The sequence below is a fragment of the Tursiops truncatus genome, chromosome 20, assembly GCF_011762595.2.
Source record: "Tursiops truncatus isolate mTurTru1 chromosome 20, mTurTru1.mat.Y, whole genome shotgun sequence".
In the NCBI taxonomy this organism is placed as follows: Eukaryota; Metazoa; Chordata; class Mammalia; order Artiodactyla; family Delphinidae; genus Tursiops; species Tursiops truncatus.
This window is the reverse complement of record NC_047053.1, coordinates 9962020-9978398: the sequence shown is the minus strand read 5'-3', so window position 1 is coordinate 9978398 and position 16379 is coordinate 9962020. Positions and strand designations below refer to the sequence as shown.

The window sequence follows — 16379 nt, the reverse complement described above, 5'->3', positions numbered from 1 at the left end:
GACTTCCGGCGGCGGCCCTAGATCTAGAGGGCGCAGTGGCGAAGAGTCGTCGCTCTTGCCGAGAGTCGTCTTTCGTAGCCGCACGTGTCCGCCGCCGTCTCTGCCTCCGCTGCAGAAATGCTGCCGCTGCTGCGCTGCGTGCCCCGCGTCCTGGGCACCGCTGTCGCTGGCATCCGCGCCGCCGCGCCCTCCCTGCCGCTGCTGCAGCCTGCGTCTAGGCCGTGCGCCCGGCCCTTTGGGCTGCTGAGCGTGCGCGCGGGGTCGGTGCAGTTGCCCGGTCTCCTGCGGCCTTGGGGGCCCTGCGGCTGCGGCTGCGGCTGCGGCGGACTGCACACCGAAGGTAAGACTCGTGCACGTGGGCCGAGGGCGTGAGGGGCCAGGGCCTGGGTGGGGTGGGGAATCCGGGACGAGGAGGTGTAGACCACGCGTGGACAGCCCGGAACCGCCCCTGAAGTCCAGAACATTCTCCCACTGATCGGTGACCAGCGGGTTAAACCCACGCGTGATCGCGTTTCCCGTCTTCCCCCACCTCTGTTTTACTCTGCGGGGAGAGATGCTGTAAAGAAGCCCTGGAGGCCGACTCTATTCTCAGTCTCTCGAAAATGGAACTTTGCGAAAGCCCAAGGTCGCGGTTGGGAGTAGTGTGGTGTTGTCTGTTGGCAAGTGAAAGAGGGTAATGGCGAATTTTTCTTACTTTATTTTGAAACGTGGTAAGGAGTTCATTGTTGGGAATCACTTTACCAGAATGCGAGCTCAGCTTCCCACTGATAGCTTACGGCATTTTTACAGATGAGGAAACTGAGGCTTAATGGTTATGAGTTGGGTTAAGTTCCCAGAGCCACCGTTAATAGCAGAAGTATTAGAAACAGCCCAAATACAGGTCTCTGGTTGTAGTAACCTGGGTCATTTTCCGTTTTAGACTGATTGGCTCTTTCTGTAACTTATTTCCATTGTAGGGGACAAAGCTTTTGTTGAATTCCTCAATGATGAGATTAAGGAGGAAAAGAAGATACAGAAGTATAAGTCTCTTCCCAAGATGTCTGGAGGTTGGGCGCTGGAAGTGAATGGGACAGAAGCCAAATTAGTGCAGAAAGTTGCTGGAGAAAGGTAAGTACCAGGGGCCTATGGACTCCAGGGAACCAAATCCATGACCCTGCAGGACCTGCCCTGACTTATCCACAACAGCCTTTAGTTAAGGTAGGTACTTAACAGACATGTGGTTTCCGAGAGATTGTAGGATTCATTTGGATAATTTCGTAAGCTCCAGGTCGTTCATTCACTGCACACTTACGTGCTGTGGTAGTTAATACGGAGATGGTAAGCAAGTAGCACCGAAGCCAAGTCGCTGGGAGCCTACTGGACCAGTAGAGGCGTCAGTCGCTAAACCCTTGCTGGTGAGGGAGGCTATGCCTTGCCTAAATCTATGCACGCAAATTCAGAAGTTCTGACAGCACCGACAGAATCTCAGATTTGCAACACTGACTTACTATACTACAGGCTCTGGCTGAGGAAAACAAAGCTCCTACTCTGTTTATAGTTGAGAAAGCAAGATAAGGGTGGGGTTGCCGTGTAGTAAGGGTCACCATGAGAAAGATGGGAAGACTTTGACCTGCGTAAGCTGTTTGTGATCTACTTTGAGTGAATTTTTGTATATGCTGTGAAGTAGCGTTCTGGGTTTTTTGTTTTGTTTTGGTGGTGTAGTGTTTTTCCCTTCACAGGTCAATCATGTATTCTGTAACGTGACCTAAACCACTTTCCTGGGATAAGTCATAGGCAGTTTGGGGCCATTATAAGTAATGTTCTAATGAACATAACTGCATTTCTGTGCCCAGGCGTCAGCTTGGTCCACACTGTTGCAGATTAGACAGATTTTGTGGCTGAACCTCAAACCTCAAACCGGCAAGGCAGCCAGTTAGCACAGCTCCAGAGGGGAGTGGCTACAGTGCACTGTTGTCTGCAACCCAGCAGTGCTCGTTCCAGATCTCTCAACTTTAGATTCAAATTTTGGAATGTGATACGTCAGGTGAAGGTTCTTGCAACTGAAGATCGTCATTAGTTGGTGTTTGTGGCCTGCTTTGTGATTATAAAACTTCCCACAACTGCTCTGAGGAATGAGCCTGTCCTGCAGCATGTTCTTTTATTTTTTTGGCGGTGCCCTGTGTCTTGCAGGATCCTAGTTCCCCATCCAGGGATTGAACCCAGGCCACGGCAGGGAAAGCGCTGAGTCCTAACCACCGGACCACCAGGGAGCTCCCCAGCAAGTGTTGCTCTTTGTGAGGCCCCCCTCCATGGGGCCGGGGCTGCTCTCCATCCTCAGCTGATGCCACAGCCCTCCAGCGCTCCTTTTTCCCTTCCTCTCGGGCAGATTTTCTTCTAATGGAGAAAAGCGTTTAAAGGAGGCTTCTGCCCCCTGCCTCCAGCTCCTCAGCTGCTCAGCACTGGAAGGTGCCCTGGAAAGACGAGGGTGGCAGTGTCAGTTGGCTGTGGCCAGGAGGTGGCCAGTGGACACAGGTTGGCAGTGAGCCCTGGATGCCGGCCTGGTGACAGGAGCCCCCACATGACTGTATTTGGCTGAGGAACAAGTGCCTAATTGACTTCCAGCAGCCAACACATAGTAGGCCCACCTCAGACCTGCTGAATCTATCTGTGGGTGGGATGCAGGCACCCATTTTGGAAGTTCTGCAGATCAGAGGTGCATTGTTTCAGCAGCATTTTTAACTAGCAAGCCTCAGTATCTACCCCTGACATCCTCTGTTGTGTTTTCTCTTGCCTTTCTAGGGTCACCGTCACTTTCAACATTAACAACAGCATCCCACCCGCATATGATGGGGAGGAGGGGCCCTCTGAAGGGCAGAAGGTTGAAGAACAGGAGGCAAGTCTGTAACACTGTGACCAGCCTGTGCCGCCGCCTTCCCACGGGCTGTTCTGGGGGCCTGCAGAAGGAGCATTGGTTTTTGTTTTGTTTAAATTCTCTTAGCACTAGGAGAGAAGGCAAAGGACAGCCATCCTTGGGCCTTTTCTTGTAGAGCACCAGAACTGTGGCCCCTTTTCTTTCCCGGGGCGAAGTAAATTGTTACCTTTAGGCTTAGGCTTTATAATTTGCCCTGTGTTCACTTAATAGAGAGGAATTGAAACTGTCTTAACCCTTCCCATGATCAGGAGGGAAATTATCATTTGGAGTGTTTCCAAGTGAGGAGTGCTCTCACACGTCCCAGGCAGGGGCGTCAGAGACTTCGCCTTAAGGTGCTGCCCTTCTTGCTTGGACCTGGATGGTGCTCAGTCTTCAGACATTTTAGGAAGCAGTGTGCCCAGCCTAGAAACCAGCCAGTGTGAGGGCCACAGGGTCCCCAGGCTTTCTGGCTGGGTTGGCATGGTATTGTCTCACGACCCAGCTCAGCTCCCTGGAGCGCTGGCCCAGCACTAGGACCACCCCGCCCCCAACACACACACTGGCTGGCTCACCCTCAAAGGGGGGGTTGCTGTGCTTTAGGCAGAGGCACCAGCCTCCGGTCCTGGGCTGTAATAGAGGCAGATCCCGAAGCAGCTGGGAAGGGATTTTGGAGCTTTAGGCCAGCATTGTAGTGTATGGATGTAGAAAAAGGCCACTCTCGCTGGGGCTGGAGTTCAGAGTTCCTGATTCTAACCTTGTAGAATTAGGTTAGAACCTAGTACGTATTAGGTTCTAATATGTAACCCTGTATGTTCTTTAAACAAGTAGCGTGGCTAATAGAAGTGAAATGCTGTACTAAATATATGATACTCTGCCATCCAAAACATAGTCTACGACTCCAGAAAGGATCCACAGGGTGGGTTGAGCCCAGTCTGTCTGAACAAGCTGGTACATGGCTTTAATACTCTGTGTTAAAAGATCCTAGGCTCCTTATTTGGGAACACCATAGCGTAGCAGTGGCCATCAGACCCCCTGAACTGAGACCTTCGGTCCAGACCCCTGCCAACAGAGACATTTACTGACTCGTTCTTGTTTCCCCAGCCTGAATTGACGTCCACTCCCAATTTTGTGGTTGAAGTTGTAAAGGATGGTAGCAACAAGGCCCTTGTGCTGGACTGTCACTTTCCAGAAGATGAGGTATGTAGAGTGGAGTGCTGGCAGCCCTGGGGACAGGGAGGGCCTCCGGGGACCTTCCTGGTCCCATTTAGCTGATACTAACATTTTCTAGCTTAGACCAGCAAAACTGGGAAGACTGGGGTGGGGGTGGTGAGGGAGCAAGGTTAAAATCTGAGTTTCAAGCTATAAATAGTCCCTATTCTTTGCACGAGTCTGGCTTGTCCTAGGAAACCTTTCAGTTTTCCCCAAATATTGTCTCTTGTCAGATTGGACAAGAAGAGGAGGACCAGAGTGACATTTTCTCCATCAAGGAAGTGAGCTTTCAGTCCACTGGCGATTCTGACTGGAAGGACACGAATTACACGCTCAGCACAGATTCCCTGGACTGGGTGAGTGCTCGATAAGGTGATGGTGCCCTTGGGCCTTGCAGGGGAGGGTCTAGTCCAAGGCCACACAAAGAAGCATCTTAATAAGTGTCTCGGGTGCCGCCTTCTATTTTTTTTTTTTAACCAATGTTTCTCCTTTTAGGGCTTATACGACCACCTAATGGATTTCCTTGCGGACCGAGGGGTGGACAACACTTTCGCTGATGAGTTGGTAGAGCTCAGCACAGCCTTGGAGCACCAGGAGTACATTACGTTTCTCGAAGACCTCAAAGGTTTTGTCAAAAGCCAATAGAGAAGACGAGCTGCCAAACACCTTAATTTTACGGCAGGCGTTGGCCAGTGAAGCCAGACCCACGTGCTTTGAAATGGTTTTCATCCCGATATCATGGAAAGTAATTCAATATTAACTTATTTCTGTTGCCACTGATTTACCATTTATTCTCTACAAACCTGTTATTTCTAGATTTTTGTATAACAAAATGATGGACAATAAAATCTCCAAGGTGTTGGTCTTTTCTATTTCTACTCCTTCCCTTTCAACCTGCATTACGAAACACAAAGCAGAGAAAACTTTGAAACGTTTTAATACAAAATAAGTTATAAATGAAAGATTTGTATTTACAAGGCCTCTTCTCAAGACAGAACTTGTTTCCAACCCAGTAGATCGTGTGCATCAGGGTTGGCTCTAGAGGATCACAGCCCAAGTATCACAAGCCTGAATTTAAATAGAAAAAAGTTAGCTTAAATTATATTCCAGTTACAAAAGCAATCTCAATATGTGGTTAAAAGTTGCAACCAGTAATGACATTTATGCTGCTCCTTCCACAAGCTGGGCTGCCTCTGTCCCTCCCCTTTCGGGGAATGACTGGCCTTTTTAACTGAAGTGACTTCACTTTTCTATGCAAGTAAAGTTCCTCAGAGAATAAACTGCATTTTTAAACATTTACCTCTTTGTAAGCTATTTCTACCAGGGTGGGAATAAAACCAACCACCGACCCGCTTTTACCACTGGGTCCTGTGGGAGGCGTACCAGACAGCTCATGAGAAGACTGGGCTTTTCCTCTGTTCCTTCAGTGACGGAAAATGCCGGCGTGTGGGGACAACATGCACTGTGCTCATTCACGCTGTCTTCTAAACAGGCGCGAAACTTTTGCTCTGTCACCTCTGGAGACTGAAAAACAGAAAAGTTAAACTACAAGCTAACCTCAGTCGTCTCATAGTCAACAGGCTGAAAATCCCGATTCCTCACACCATCCTGTAACTGGCTTGCTGTGATGGCCTGATTCCTCGGACCTTTAGAAACGCTCACGATCATGCTGAGAGGATCTCTTAAATAACGTCCATCTGACCGCCTCTCCAGATGGACCAGCGCTCTCCACTCCTGCCCTGAACACTCATGCTCACCGCACCAGGAACGCCCAGGGCTGGGAGGCTTCCCAGCCTCCCTGTGTTTCTGCCTCTACCAGCCAAGTGTATCCTTAACCAAGAGCCAGTGCTGCTTGGTCCTACCTCTGTGCTAACTGAACTTGCTATTGTAACTGACTGACTTAATTATCTACTATGTAAACCAATGAAATAAGAGAATGAAACAAAGTTATGTTTTTGTGATAAGTGGAATATTGAAGGAACAGTCAAAAAGATGAGTCCCTAAAAAAAAAAGGTGTTGAATTAGGTAAAAGATGGGGAGGAAAAATCCTGAAGTGCACTCAGCTTCTTGATGCACTTACAGAAACAAAACAGGAAATGCTAGACTATGCGCTTTAAGAGCAGTTTATAAAAAACAAAAAAAACCCTCAGCTCTCCAATCAGCAGAGCCTCGCTCAAGGACTGGCAAATAAGTGTAAGTTTAAAACTTCCTATAAAATGTTTCATTTGTATAACTTACCTTCAACGAACTGGCAGACTTTTAGCCACATCATGTCAGATAAGAGGGGTCCTATATTTTAAGACCACTGACATACAGCTGTGTCTTCATATATGGAAAATTTTTATGTAAATCAGATACAAGTGTTTCCAGTTCTAAACTGGGCTTTCTATAAAGCTCTTAAGCAGTGGTACATTAATAAGTACCTCACAGATATGCTGTCTGTATTCTCACCATGGATGACTGCAAGCTACCAGTGTGAACTGAACATGAAGTTGGGAAGAGGTGTGTGCAGAGGTGACACGATCTGTGTGAGGAACACTCACATGAGATGGGATGTACAGGCCACACTGACACATGACCACACCGCTTGCTATTCTCAGATTGTACCTGGAAGCAGAATTGGGATCCCAGAGCATTACGGCCAGCAGACCTGGATCCCCCAACCTTCCCATATAATAGATTTGGGGGGAAATTCCACTCACCTTGGAGTGTGGGGTGGGAACAAATAATGCTGAAAAGGTTGTGAAAACTCTTACTTTGTACACACAGGACAGATGAGGGAGTTTGCTTCCCACTCAGCCAGCATGACGCTGAGACACTTTTCATCAAACTGCAAGCTCTTCTCGTACTCACTGATGATGGACTGTTCTGCAAGGCAAAGGACAGCTGGCGTGTTTCACCGCACGTCACCTGGGTCGCCCTGTCCTGAGTGCTAAGCTTCACTTTCAAAGGCACCATCCACACGAGAAAAATGCGGGCAAAATCACACTACCAATCACTAGATATTTACTGCTCAGGCTTCATCTTGTTGGATCTTTCCCCTCCTGTCTGTCCTCTCCTTGTGAAGTGATGAGGCTAAGAGACAAAGAGACAACTTTCACACCCATCTCCAGAGGCCACAGGGGCAGAGATGGAAGAGTGGCAGGGTCCCAGGGGCGGCTGGAGAACGCGGACGCTGACGGCTTCGGACGCCAGGCCCACCTGGCTGAGTCTAAGGTGAGATGTTCGCCAGTGTCCACAGACTCAGGCTCTGTGTTGTTCAGAACGTGTGTAGCAAACATGCAACAAGCCCTAGTACTTAGTAGGCCTGGGGTACAAAGATGAAGAAGGCTGGTCCCTGCTCTTGATGAGCTCACCATCTAGGCTTCGGAGCAGGGGTCAGCAAACCACAGCCCACAGGCCATTCCAGCCCACCTAACGTTTTTAATTTTTAAAACATTTTTGGCCATGTCACAGGGCATGCAGGATCTTAGTTTCCCGACCAGGGATTGAACCCGTGCCCCTGCAGTGGAAGTGTGGCGTCTTAACCACTGGACCGCCAGGGACGTCCCCCACCTTCCATTTTTTTAAGTAAAGTTGTAATGGAACAGCCACGCTCATTTGGTTTATGTGTGGGCTATAGCTGTTTTCACACTACAACAGCAGAACTAAGTGGCTGCAATAGCCTGAATGTTTACTATCTGGCCCCTCACAGAAAGCTTGCCAACCTCTATTCTAGAGGGTTCCTTAGGACTGAGTGTGGCGGAACACAGCAAATTCTTATCACTGCAGGTTTTTAAATTAAATATACCCCAAGAGAAATATTTAGTGAGTCCTGTGTTTCACCACTAAGATAGGTTTTGCAGGCGAGGGTAAAGAGAAAATCAATCAAAAAGAAAAAAGAATTAAAATCAAGGAATATACAGTCTAACTGGAGTCAACACACCAATCATTAATAACTAACGTTTGCATAGCACTATGTGTCAAATGCTGTTTTAAGTTCTTTATATATATTAACTTCTTCACTACTACTTCCTTATTTTAAAGATGAAGAAACAGGCACAGGGAGATTAAGTGCTTTGCCCGGCGCCACACAAGTTAAAGTGGTAAAGCTGAGAAGTGAATCTTAGCAGTCTAGGCCAAGAGTTCATGCTCTTGCGTCCTCAAGATAATAGCTATTGTGTATTGAAAACTTCCTATATGCCAGGCACTGCTCGAAGTCTACACATATTATTTAAGCCTACAAATAGTTTTGTAGTTTTACAGAGTCAAGTCTGTTATCTCTAACAGATGATAAAAACTAAGCCTAATCAAGATAGGGCTATGTGAGATAAATGACTTAATTATATAAGGTGCTAACTTATGCACTCTGTGGTGCTATGATTCCGCAGGAAGGGGACGCTCACAAGACCCTGGGGAGTCAGTAAAGAAAAGATACAAGAGAAGGTACTTAAATTAGGTAGCGCAAGAGATCTGATCATGCACTATCCTGTAAGGTGACAGGATTACTACCAATCTATTAACAGAGAGGTACTGTCGCATAGAATAGACACGGGAACTGGATTCACAACACTGACTTTACTTCCCAACTCCACCACCAGCTGTGCAACCTGTGTTAGACACCACTCTCTTCTGTCTCACGCTACCTGGTAGGGGCATCATAAGGAGAGAACCATAGCATGGAAGGAGAGGTCTGAGCACAAGGCCTGGAAACAATGACTATTATTATTGGGAAGACAGACAGCCAAGACCTTAGAGGAAAAACAGAGACTTCTAGACACTCGACTGAAGATGGAAATAATGAGTTAAAAACATTCTGTTCAGAAAAATGCATCAGCATTAGAGCAGCTAGAGATATAGGCAGGAAGAACTATTCTTAGACTTCACCTTGATCAATCAGCTCCTGTTGGATTTCCTCCAGCACGGCCAGGTCCAGCGGCTCCTCCAACTGCAAGAGAAAGTAGGGTCAGCAGAGGTTTGAAGTTATGATCAGCTGGCAAGACCCACAATGATTCACACTTGGAGGCTGGCTTGAAGAACACAGATTTAACTGAGGAAATCAACCCAGTCCTTCTGTAGAATGTGCCGACAATGCGGTAATGTGGCCATGCTGAGAAGGGCATCAACAGATGATTAAACCAGCCAGTGACAAAATAATGGTACCACATTTGGGGGAGACAGTATAGGGTAGCAGCTAAGTATATGGCTCTGCTAAAGCTCTGTGACCATTAGAAACTTCCTAACCTCTGTCAACCTCATTTCAGGCCTCTGTAAAGTGGGAATAAAACCCACCTGAGAGGGTTATTGTGCGCACTCATTGTGATTATGTAACTCAGACATTTGGCACAATGTAGGACGCGTAGAAGGCACCAAAGAACGCCCCTTTATTACAGAGAGCCTTGATGTTCTCAAAGCAGTTTCCCACACGTTTCTTATACTGTCCTCACAACACCGACAACATTATCTTCTTCATCTTACAAATGGGAAAACCGAAGCTCAAAGAGGCAGAGTTAAGAGTCAGCAGCAAAACCAGGATCAGAATTCCAGAACTACTGACTTCCAATCCAGTGCTCTTCCTGATACATGGTAAATGGTCTCCTTTCCACACCCAGTTCCTAACCCTGCCTGAGATTAGAACAAGAAAGTTCCTGGAGACCTTTTTAAAAAGGGAGATTCCTGGCTCAGGCCTACTGAATCAAAAGCTCCAGGGGGGCAGCCAATGAGTGAAATTTCTTTCTTTTCAGTTTCAGAAGTGATTATGATGCAATGATGCAGCAGGTCGACAGCCCGGTATTTATGAACCATTAATTAATCTAGAAGAGTCTAACGTTAAAGGTAGAAGAACCTGGGTGAAAGGCCGTTAGAATCCTGATCGGGGGCTGGAGGGTGGATGGGTTTAGAGGACTTGGGGAAATAGGCAGAGAGAGGACACTGGCATCCTTGGTGCTAAAAACACATATCCCAGCCTGACCTGAGCCAAGGCCTCTGGCCGGCTCTCCGCCGACTGCAAAGCATTCCACTCTTCTTCCATCACCTCCTGCACTAGAAAGGTGTTCTGAGCTCCTCCTGACATATTGCCTCCAGCCTGGCGATATTTGTTTAGGAGCCTGTCCCGGCTGTTTCTCATTCTCTCCAGGCATCCCTTGGAAGAAGGAGAAAGAGGTGAGGGGGCAGAAAAGGCAATTCCGTCAAAAACAAACAAACAAAAAACACCTCTTAGATTAGTTGTTAAAACATTAAAGGAATTTTATAGACACAGAATTTCAACTCTAATCCCAACTATTGTCATTTTGGCACCTTCCTCTCCAGCCCTTATCCACGTGTAGATGGGTGAAATTACAATGCTTGGGTCACGTATTTCCAGATTGACATATTTCATAGTCTATCTTTAATGCTAGCTTGCTTAATGGTTGGCTGATAATAGCGCAGCATCCACTGTGCTAACAGGACACTTAGTTTGCTTCCTAATTCTTTTTTTTGTGTTTTGTTTTTAAATAAATTTATTTATTTAATTTATTTATTTTTGGCTGCATTGGGTCTTCATTGCTGCACACTGGCTTTCTCTAGTTGTGGTGAGCGGAGGCTACTCTTCGTTGCGGTGCATGGGCTTCCCATTGTGGTGGCTTCTCTTGTTGCAGAGCATGGGCTCTAGGCACATGGGCTTCAGTAGTTGTGGCACGTCTGCTCAGTAGTTGTGGTCCACGGGCTTAGCTGCTCTGTGGCATGTGGGATCTTCCAGGACCAGGGCTTGAACCCATGTCCCCTGCAGTGGCAGGCAGATTCTTAACCACTGCGCCACCAGGAAGTCCCGCTTCCTAATTCTTGCTACTCTCGATATGATGCTGGTAGCCGCCATCCTGTACGATGTTTCTCAACTTCAGGCAATCTTGTCCCCTAGGGGACATGTGGCAATGACTGGAGACATTTTTGGTTGTCACAGCTCTAGCTGTAGGATTATTGACATCTAGTAAGTAGGGGCCAGGGAGGCTGCTAAACATTCTGCAATCCTAGAACAGCACCCCACAACAAAGAACTATCGTCTTCAAAATGTCAAGAACCAGGATTGAGAAATCGTGCTGTCGACAGTCATTTCTAGCATCAGATTATTTTCCTGGGATATATCCACTACTTAAGAGATTACTAGAAAGACAGGCTATAGTACTTACAGGAACCAGACTGAGCTCAGGATAGGTCAGAACTGACCGTAGGCTACAACCCTGCTAAGACTTAGTGACGGAGGCTCAGCAGAAATAGTTTGGAATAGGAAGAGAAATAATTTCCGGGATTAGAAATAATGTCTAATTATTCTATTCCTCTGTGGAATAGACATAACGTCTCTCTCGCTTGCGGTGAGTGTACAAGGTGCCTCTCTGGTGTCCACCAACCCGACATCAGCGGGTGATGGTGGTGCCACCGTAGAGATGTAGCGGTGCGGTCGCGATCACACATCACACGGAAAGCAAACCCGAGTCCAAAAGGAAAGCTTCCTGGGCCCGGCCCGGCCCGGGCAATGCCACACCCAGAGGAACAGAAACTCCAGGAAGTGGCCGGGCGGTGGCCGAGGCCCGGACCTACAGGCGAGAGGCTCGGGTTCCAGGTCCACCTCCACGGACACCTGCTTCACCCGGCGGGGCTGAGAGAAAAGCACGGAGGAGAGCGGTTGCCGGGACGGACTAGGGGAGTGACGACAGCCCGGCCAAGGCTTTCGAAACCCCACACTCACCTGCCTGAAAGCCTCTTTCCAAGGCGGCGAGCCCACCAGTTTATACAGCGAGCGATGCCGAGACCCTGACCCCTCTGCCATCTCCTTTTCGCGGGAGTCGCCGCCAGAAGGCCCCGCCCCCGGGGCGCGTGCAGAATCCTGGGAGTTGTAGTTCCTGGGTGCTGGTCGCACCAGATCGTAGGGAATTCTGGGAAGCGTTGTACTTCCGGCCGGCCCCACTCGGAGACAGGCTTGGACAATCCCAGAATGGGTGACTAAAGAAGTGCCATTTATGGGCTTCCCTGGTGGCGCAGTGGTTGAGAGTCCGCCTGCCGATGCAGGGGACACGGGTTCGTGCCCCGGTCTGGGAGGATCCCACATGCCGCGGAGCGGCTGGGCCCGTGAGCCATGGCCGCTGAGCCTGCGCGTTCGGAGCCTGTGCTCCACAACAGGAGAGGCCACAACAGTGAGAGGCCCGCGTACCGCAAAAAACAAACAAAAAGAAGTGACATTTGTGAGGTCTGCCCAACCTGGATTGAGGGAGGTAAGTCTTGAGGGAAGGTTTTAGATGTTTAGGTTTATCCAGGTGGAGGTGTCCTATAAGCAATCTGATACACGGGTCTCAGGCGCTTTACCCCCAGCTACTAGACTTCCCGCAACCCCAAAGCTTTCTCTAAGCAGGCACTGGCATGTTGAACTTCTCGTCCCGCCCCCTTTGGCTTCAGAATAGGCTTGACTGGTGATTGGCTTTGCTTTGGCAATGACGCTACCTGATGGGCTGGCCTCACCTTCGCCCCGCCCCTCCCCTAGCCCTGCTCGGGCTTCCGGGCTCCCTGCTCGATGACTGGCCGAAGCAGTGGACGGCTGGAAGCGAATTGGCTGCCCTCAGCGGCGGGCTGAGCAACTGGGCTGACGAGAGCTGTTGGGCCAAGATGGCGGCCGCCGAAGGAGCCGCGGGAGACGGTGAGCTGTGGCAGGCCTGGCTCCCTGACCATGCCGTGTTCTTGCGGCTCCGGGAAGGACGGAAAAACCAGAGCCCAGCCGCAGCCGAGAAGCCGGCTTCTTTGCCTTCGCCGCCGCACTTGCTGACGAGAAACCTGGTCTTGGGCCTCGGCGGAGAGCTCTTCTTATGGGACGGAGAAGGCAGCTCCTTCTTAGTCGTGCGCCTTCGGGACCCCAGCGGCGCCGGTGAGGAGTCCTCCCTCTCCCAGTACCAGGTACGGCCAGGCTGATCTGGAAAGTGACCCTCAGCTGGGATCTGAAGGAGCGTTTACGTCCCCTTCCCATCCTGGCTGGTTTTCGTCTGCTGGGAGGGGCGCTATGCGAGGGTGAGCAGATGTCCTTTTGGGGGGCGTCCAGCTGCGACTGGAAAAGTCATTTTCATTCGCTGTAGCGTGGCCGCAGAACCTTTTGAACTCTCCCTACTTATATTTCACTCCTTCCACGTATGTTCGTTGACTCTGACACTGCGCCGGATACTGTTATAGGAACGCCTGCGCTCCAGATGCTTAAATTCGCGGGGTCTGGGAGGAAGGGAGAGACCGGGGAGTAACAGTAAAACATCTGTGGCGCAGGTGCTCTGAAGAAAAACAAAGCAGGGGTAAGAGGCTTAAGAGTGTGGGTGCACTCGCTCTTTTTAGGAGGTTGGTCCCGAGAATCCGATGTCATGACGTCACGCTCATAAAATAATAGGGACAGTCCTAACTTTCTCTTGGGGTTGTTGAGAGCATTACGTCGGGTCGTTGATTTGAAAGCAACGAGCTTCTTGCCTGACATGGAGGAGGAATCCCCTGTTAGCTCTTTCAAAAAATTGGGCCATCTCCAGAGTTGAAAGGGATTTTTGCTGGCTTCTTGAGAACAGCATGCTCCAACAGCATGTGAAAGTAGGTGTGATCAGAAAGTACTACAGACTTCTGTGATTAAACATTGCTTTATGGAAGCGTTTATTTGTAATAAGCCGATTCGCGTCTTTTAAAGATTACAAAATAAGAAAACTTGGCCCCCATTCTAACATACGGCATACATATGTCGTGTGCCGTTGTTTGATTCTTGCTGATGAGAAATGATTTGAATAAGGTGCTGGCATTGTTTTTGCAGTTTTGAAAACAGGTCACAAGCCCACAAACTACTGACTGTAAAATTTTAGCTTATAAGAGTAAGTGTTACATGCTCGGCACACAGTATTGACAATAGCACCCTATATTGCTAGGCAGAATTTAGCACAGTCATGATTAAATTATTTATACTTGTTAATTTATTGTCTGACTTCTTTTCTGGAGTGCAAGCACCAAGGCAGGGGCTGTGTCCGCCTTACTTAGTTTTGTATCCCCAATACTTCAGTGTGCTTGGAACATATAAATCCTCAGTACATATTGATAACTGTCTGAATGACCTTCAGTCCTCCAAATGTCAAAAACTCAGAGATAGACAAGGAAGCAGTTTAGCATGAATTGCAACTTTCAGTGAAATGAAAACATGAATAGCAACCTTAAAAACCAAACCAAATCAAACAAAAAAACAAACCAAACAAAAAAAGCCCACGTAAATTATGTGATTATCACAGGTGACCTAGGTAATTAGATTAGATTGTATGCATAACAGGAGAAAGGTGGTCTGATTTGAGGTAGATCATTAGAATCAAATAGGAAGAAGATGGGAAAAGAAGGGAAGAACCACTGGAGAAAAAAACAGTTTGATTAGAATCAGCAAAGGGCAGCTAAGAACAAAAACAAAGAAACTTCAGACTTACATCAGGAACAATTGAAATCACATTATATTCAACAGTCTTGTCTAAAAATTTTGATTTAGGGTGATTCTCTATACATAAGGATAAGCAATACATTGGTAATCTCATGGTTTATTACTGAAAATAGAAAGAAAAGAAAATGGGAATTGAGACGCTCATGAGAGAAGAAATAGAAGTACTTTTTTTTTTTTGAGGGCATATGAGACAAATAGCTTAACAGAATCCCCTGAAAATATCACTGTTCAATGTCAAATCTGCTTCGGTAAAGCAGTATTTTAGTTGCAGAAGCTCTTGAAGCCATTCTCTATCTTATTGTACTATTTATAACAGTAATTATCATTTACTAGTACTTATGAGTTCTTCATTTGTCTGGTCATTAAAACATATATTGAGAGTTAGTTAGCAGCATGCCATAAACTATGCCAAAGATACAGAGAGGAAAGACACAGAGCTCAAGTAATTCATAGTTGTGTGGGATGAGCAGGTAAAAGGATAATTAGAATGCAGGGTGATAAGTACTATTATAGAATTATCTAGGGTGTGCTCTAGGAGTACAGAAAAGATGCATTAGTTCCTGGCCAGAAGGTCAGGGATATTTTCTTGGGACGAAAGTGCGTAGGAACTGAGTCTCCAAGAATGTTTTAGCCAGCTAAAAAAGAAAAATGAGGGCATTGCAGGAAGAATAGTTGTACAGAGACACAGAGACATAACAAAGTATGATGATTTCCCAGAAATACAAGTTAATCTGATTGGAGTATAAAGTACAGGTGGGGAATGGTGGAGATTTGACGCTGAAGTGGTAGTCTGGAGTTTGATTGTAAAAAGGGAATTATATGTAGTATTTGTCAAAGTAGGAAAACCTGGTGCATTTTATATAATATTCCAATCTAAATAGTTAAAAAATATTTCATCAGGTAATGGCTGAGGTGCTAGTACTTACCCAGAATGTTTCATTAAACTACAGTTATAGAAAACTAAAGTGGTGCTGTGCTTTCAAGTAACTGCCGTATATATTTGCATTAAAATTAACTATTTTGACTAGTTTGCTTTAATTTTCAGAGATTGCTTTGCATAAATCCACCCCTGTTTGAAATCTATCAAGTCTTGTTAAGTCCAGCACAACATCATGTAGCACTTACAGGAATAAAAGGACTTATGATATTAGAATTACCTAAGAGGTGGGGGAAGAATTCTGAATTTGAAGGTGGAAAATCAACAGTGAATTGTAGGTAAGTTGTATTTCCATTTAGTGTTTATCTGTATAATTTTGTAATACATGCAAAAAATTGCTTAAGACCAGTGGTTCTTAAGGTATGTTTACTCTGCTACTATTGAAACATCATACTCCAGATGGTCTGCACACTGGCTTCTTGTGATAATAGTGTTTACAGTATATGTGGGGTTGTACTTTTATTCTGCCTAAATTATCACATTGCTGTCTCATTGGAAGTCAGGCTGTTTTTTCAAGTAGGTTGAAATAAGATGTTTTAAAAGCAGTTATTAACTGTGAGCCAGACAGTTTTCTCATAAGTGTAACTAAGTTTTATTGTTGTATTTTTTTCTTTTCCAATTAATCCTGAAAAATGAGAGTCTGAAAGATCTGAAAAGAATATAAGGTAGAAACCCATCTTTAGCTCCACAACTCATAGGTTGGGCCTCCTTAAAAATGTTTCCTTTTTAAATCTGTTTCCTCATTTCCACAATAGGAGTGATAATAGCTGCCCTTGTAGTTTCCTTACAAAGTTACTAAAAGGATCAAGTAAGATACTGTATGTAAAATCACTTGTAAAGTACAGTATAATATACTCTACAGTTTAGAAAATATTTTAATTTTGATTCTTTGATGTTGGTTG

General features: G+C 46.7%; 3 protein-coding genes across 8 annotated transcripts in view; 2 read left to right on the top strand and 1 right to left on the bottom strand.

Moving 5' to 3' along the window:
- The first annotated feature begins 7 nt into the window (after nt 1–7).
- C1QBP (complement C1q binding protein) lies at nt 8–4960 on the top strand. The gene is made up of 6 exons (XM_004319038.4): nt 8–340; nt 957–1107; nt 2779–2872; nt 3992–4087; nt 4333–4455; nt 4595–4960. The coding sequence occupies exons 1-6, from the start codon at nt 118–120 to the stop codon at nt 4742–4744; spliced, it is 837 nt and encodes a 278-aa protein (XP_004319086.1). The 5' UTR covers nt 8–117; the 3' UTR covers nt 4745–4960.
- Nucleotides 4961–5019: 59 nt separating this feature from the next.
- Nucleotides 5020–12161, bottom strand: RPAIN (RPA interacting protein). 5 transcript variants are annotated; one of them, XM_019926821.3, is made up of 7 exons: nt 11802–12161; nt 10050–10220; nt 8966–9026; nt 6856–6967; nt 6643–6706; nt 5459–5623; nt 5020–5167 (listed from the first exon to the last, which is right to left on the bottom strand). In XM_019926821.3, exons 1-7 carry the CDS (start codon nt 12159–12161, stop codon nt 5138–5140), a joined length of 963 nt encoding a protein of 320 aa, XP_019782380.3. In that variant the 3' UTR covers nt 5020–5137. The 5 variants fall into 5 exon arrangements, 4 of the variants coding, with proteins under 4 accessions (XP_019782380.3, XP_004319087.4, XP_004319089.4 ...); XM_004319039.4 differs by having other exon boundaries at nt 5483–5623; XM_004319041.4 differs by lacking the exons at nt 5020–5167; nt 6643–6706 and having other exon boundaries at nt 5476–5623.
- A 27-nt stretch (nt 12162–12188) lies between these two features.
- Nucleotides 12189–16379, top strand: part of NUP88 (nucleoporin 88) — a 30377-nt gene continuing 26186 nt past the window's right edge. For both annotated transcript variants that reach the window (XM_073797802.1, XM_004319042.4), the window contains exons 1-3: nt 12189–12324; nt 12591–12997; nt 15586–15755. In XM_073797802.1, the coding sequence (XP_073653903.1) occupies nt 12189–12324; nt 12591–12997; nt 15586–15755 (713 nt within the window). The remainder of the gene's footprint in view (nt 12325–12590; nt 12998–15585; nt 15756–16379) is intronic.

Coding starts and splice junctions, on each gene's coding strand:
- C1QBP (XM_004319038.4), top strand. CDS start 118: ATGCTGCCGCTGCTGCGCTGCGTGCCCCGCGTCCTGGGCACCGCTGTC. Junction 1,108..2,778: donor CAGAAAGTTGCTGGAGAAAG/GTAAGTACCAGG, acceptor TTGCCTTTCTAG/GGTCACCGTCACTTTCAACA. Junction 4,088..4,332: donor GTCACTTTCCAGAAGATGAG/GTATGTAGAGTG, acceptor GTCTCTTGTCAG/ATTGGACAAGAAGAGGAGGA.
- RPAIN (XM_019926821.3), bottom strand. CDS start 12,161: ATGTGGGATCCTCCCAGACCGGGGCACGAACCCGTGTCCCCTGCATCG. Junction 9,027..10,049: donor GGCCAGAGGCCTTGGCTCAG/GTCAGGCTGGGA, acceptor TTTCTCTTGCAG/TTGGAGGAGCCGCTGGACCT. Junction 6,707..6,855: donor ATCTGTCCTGTGTGTACAAA/GTAAGAGTTTTC, acceptor TTCTGCTTCCAG/GTACAATCTGAGAATAGCAA.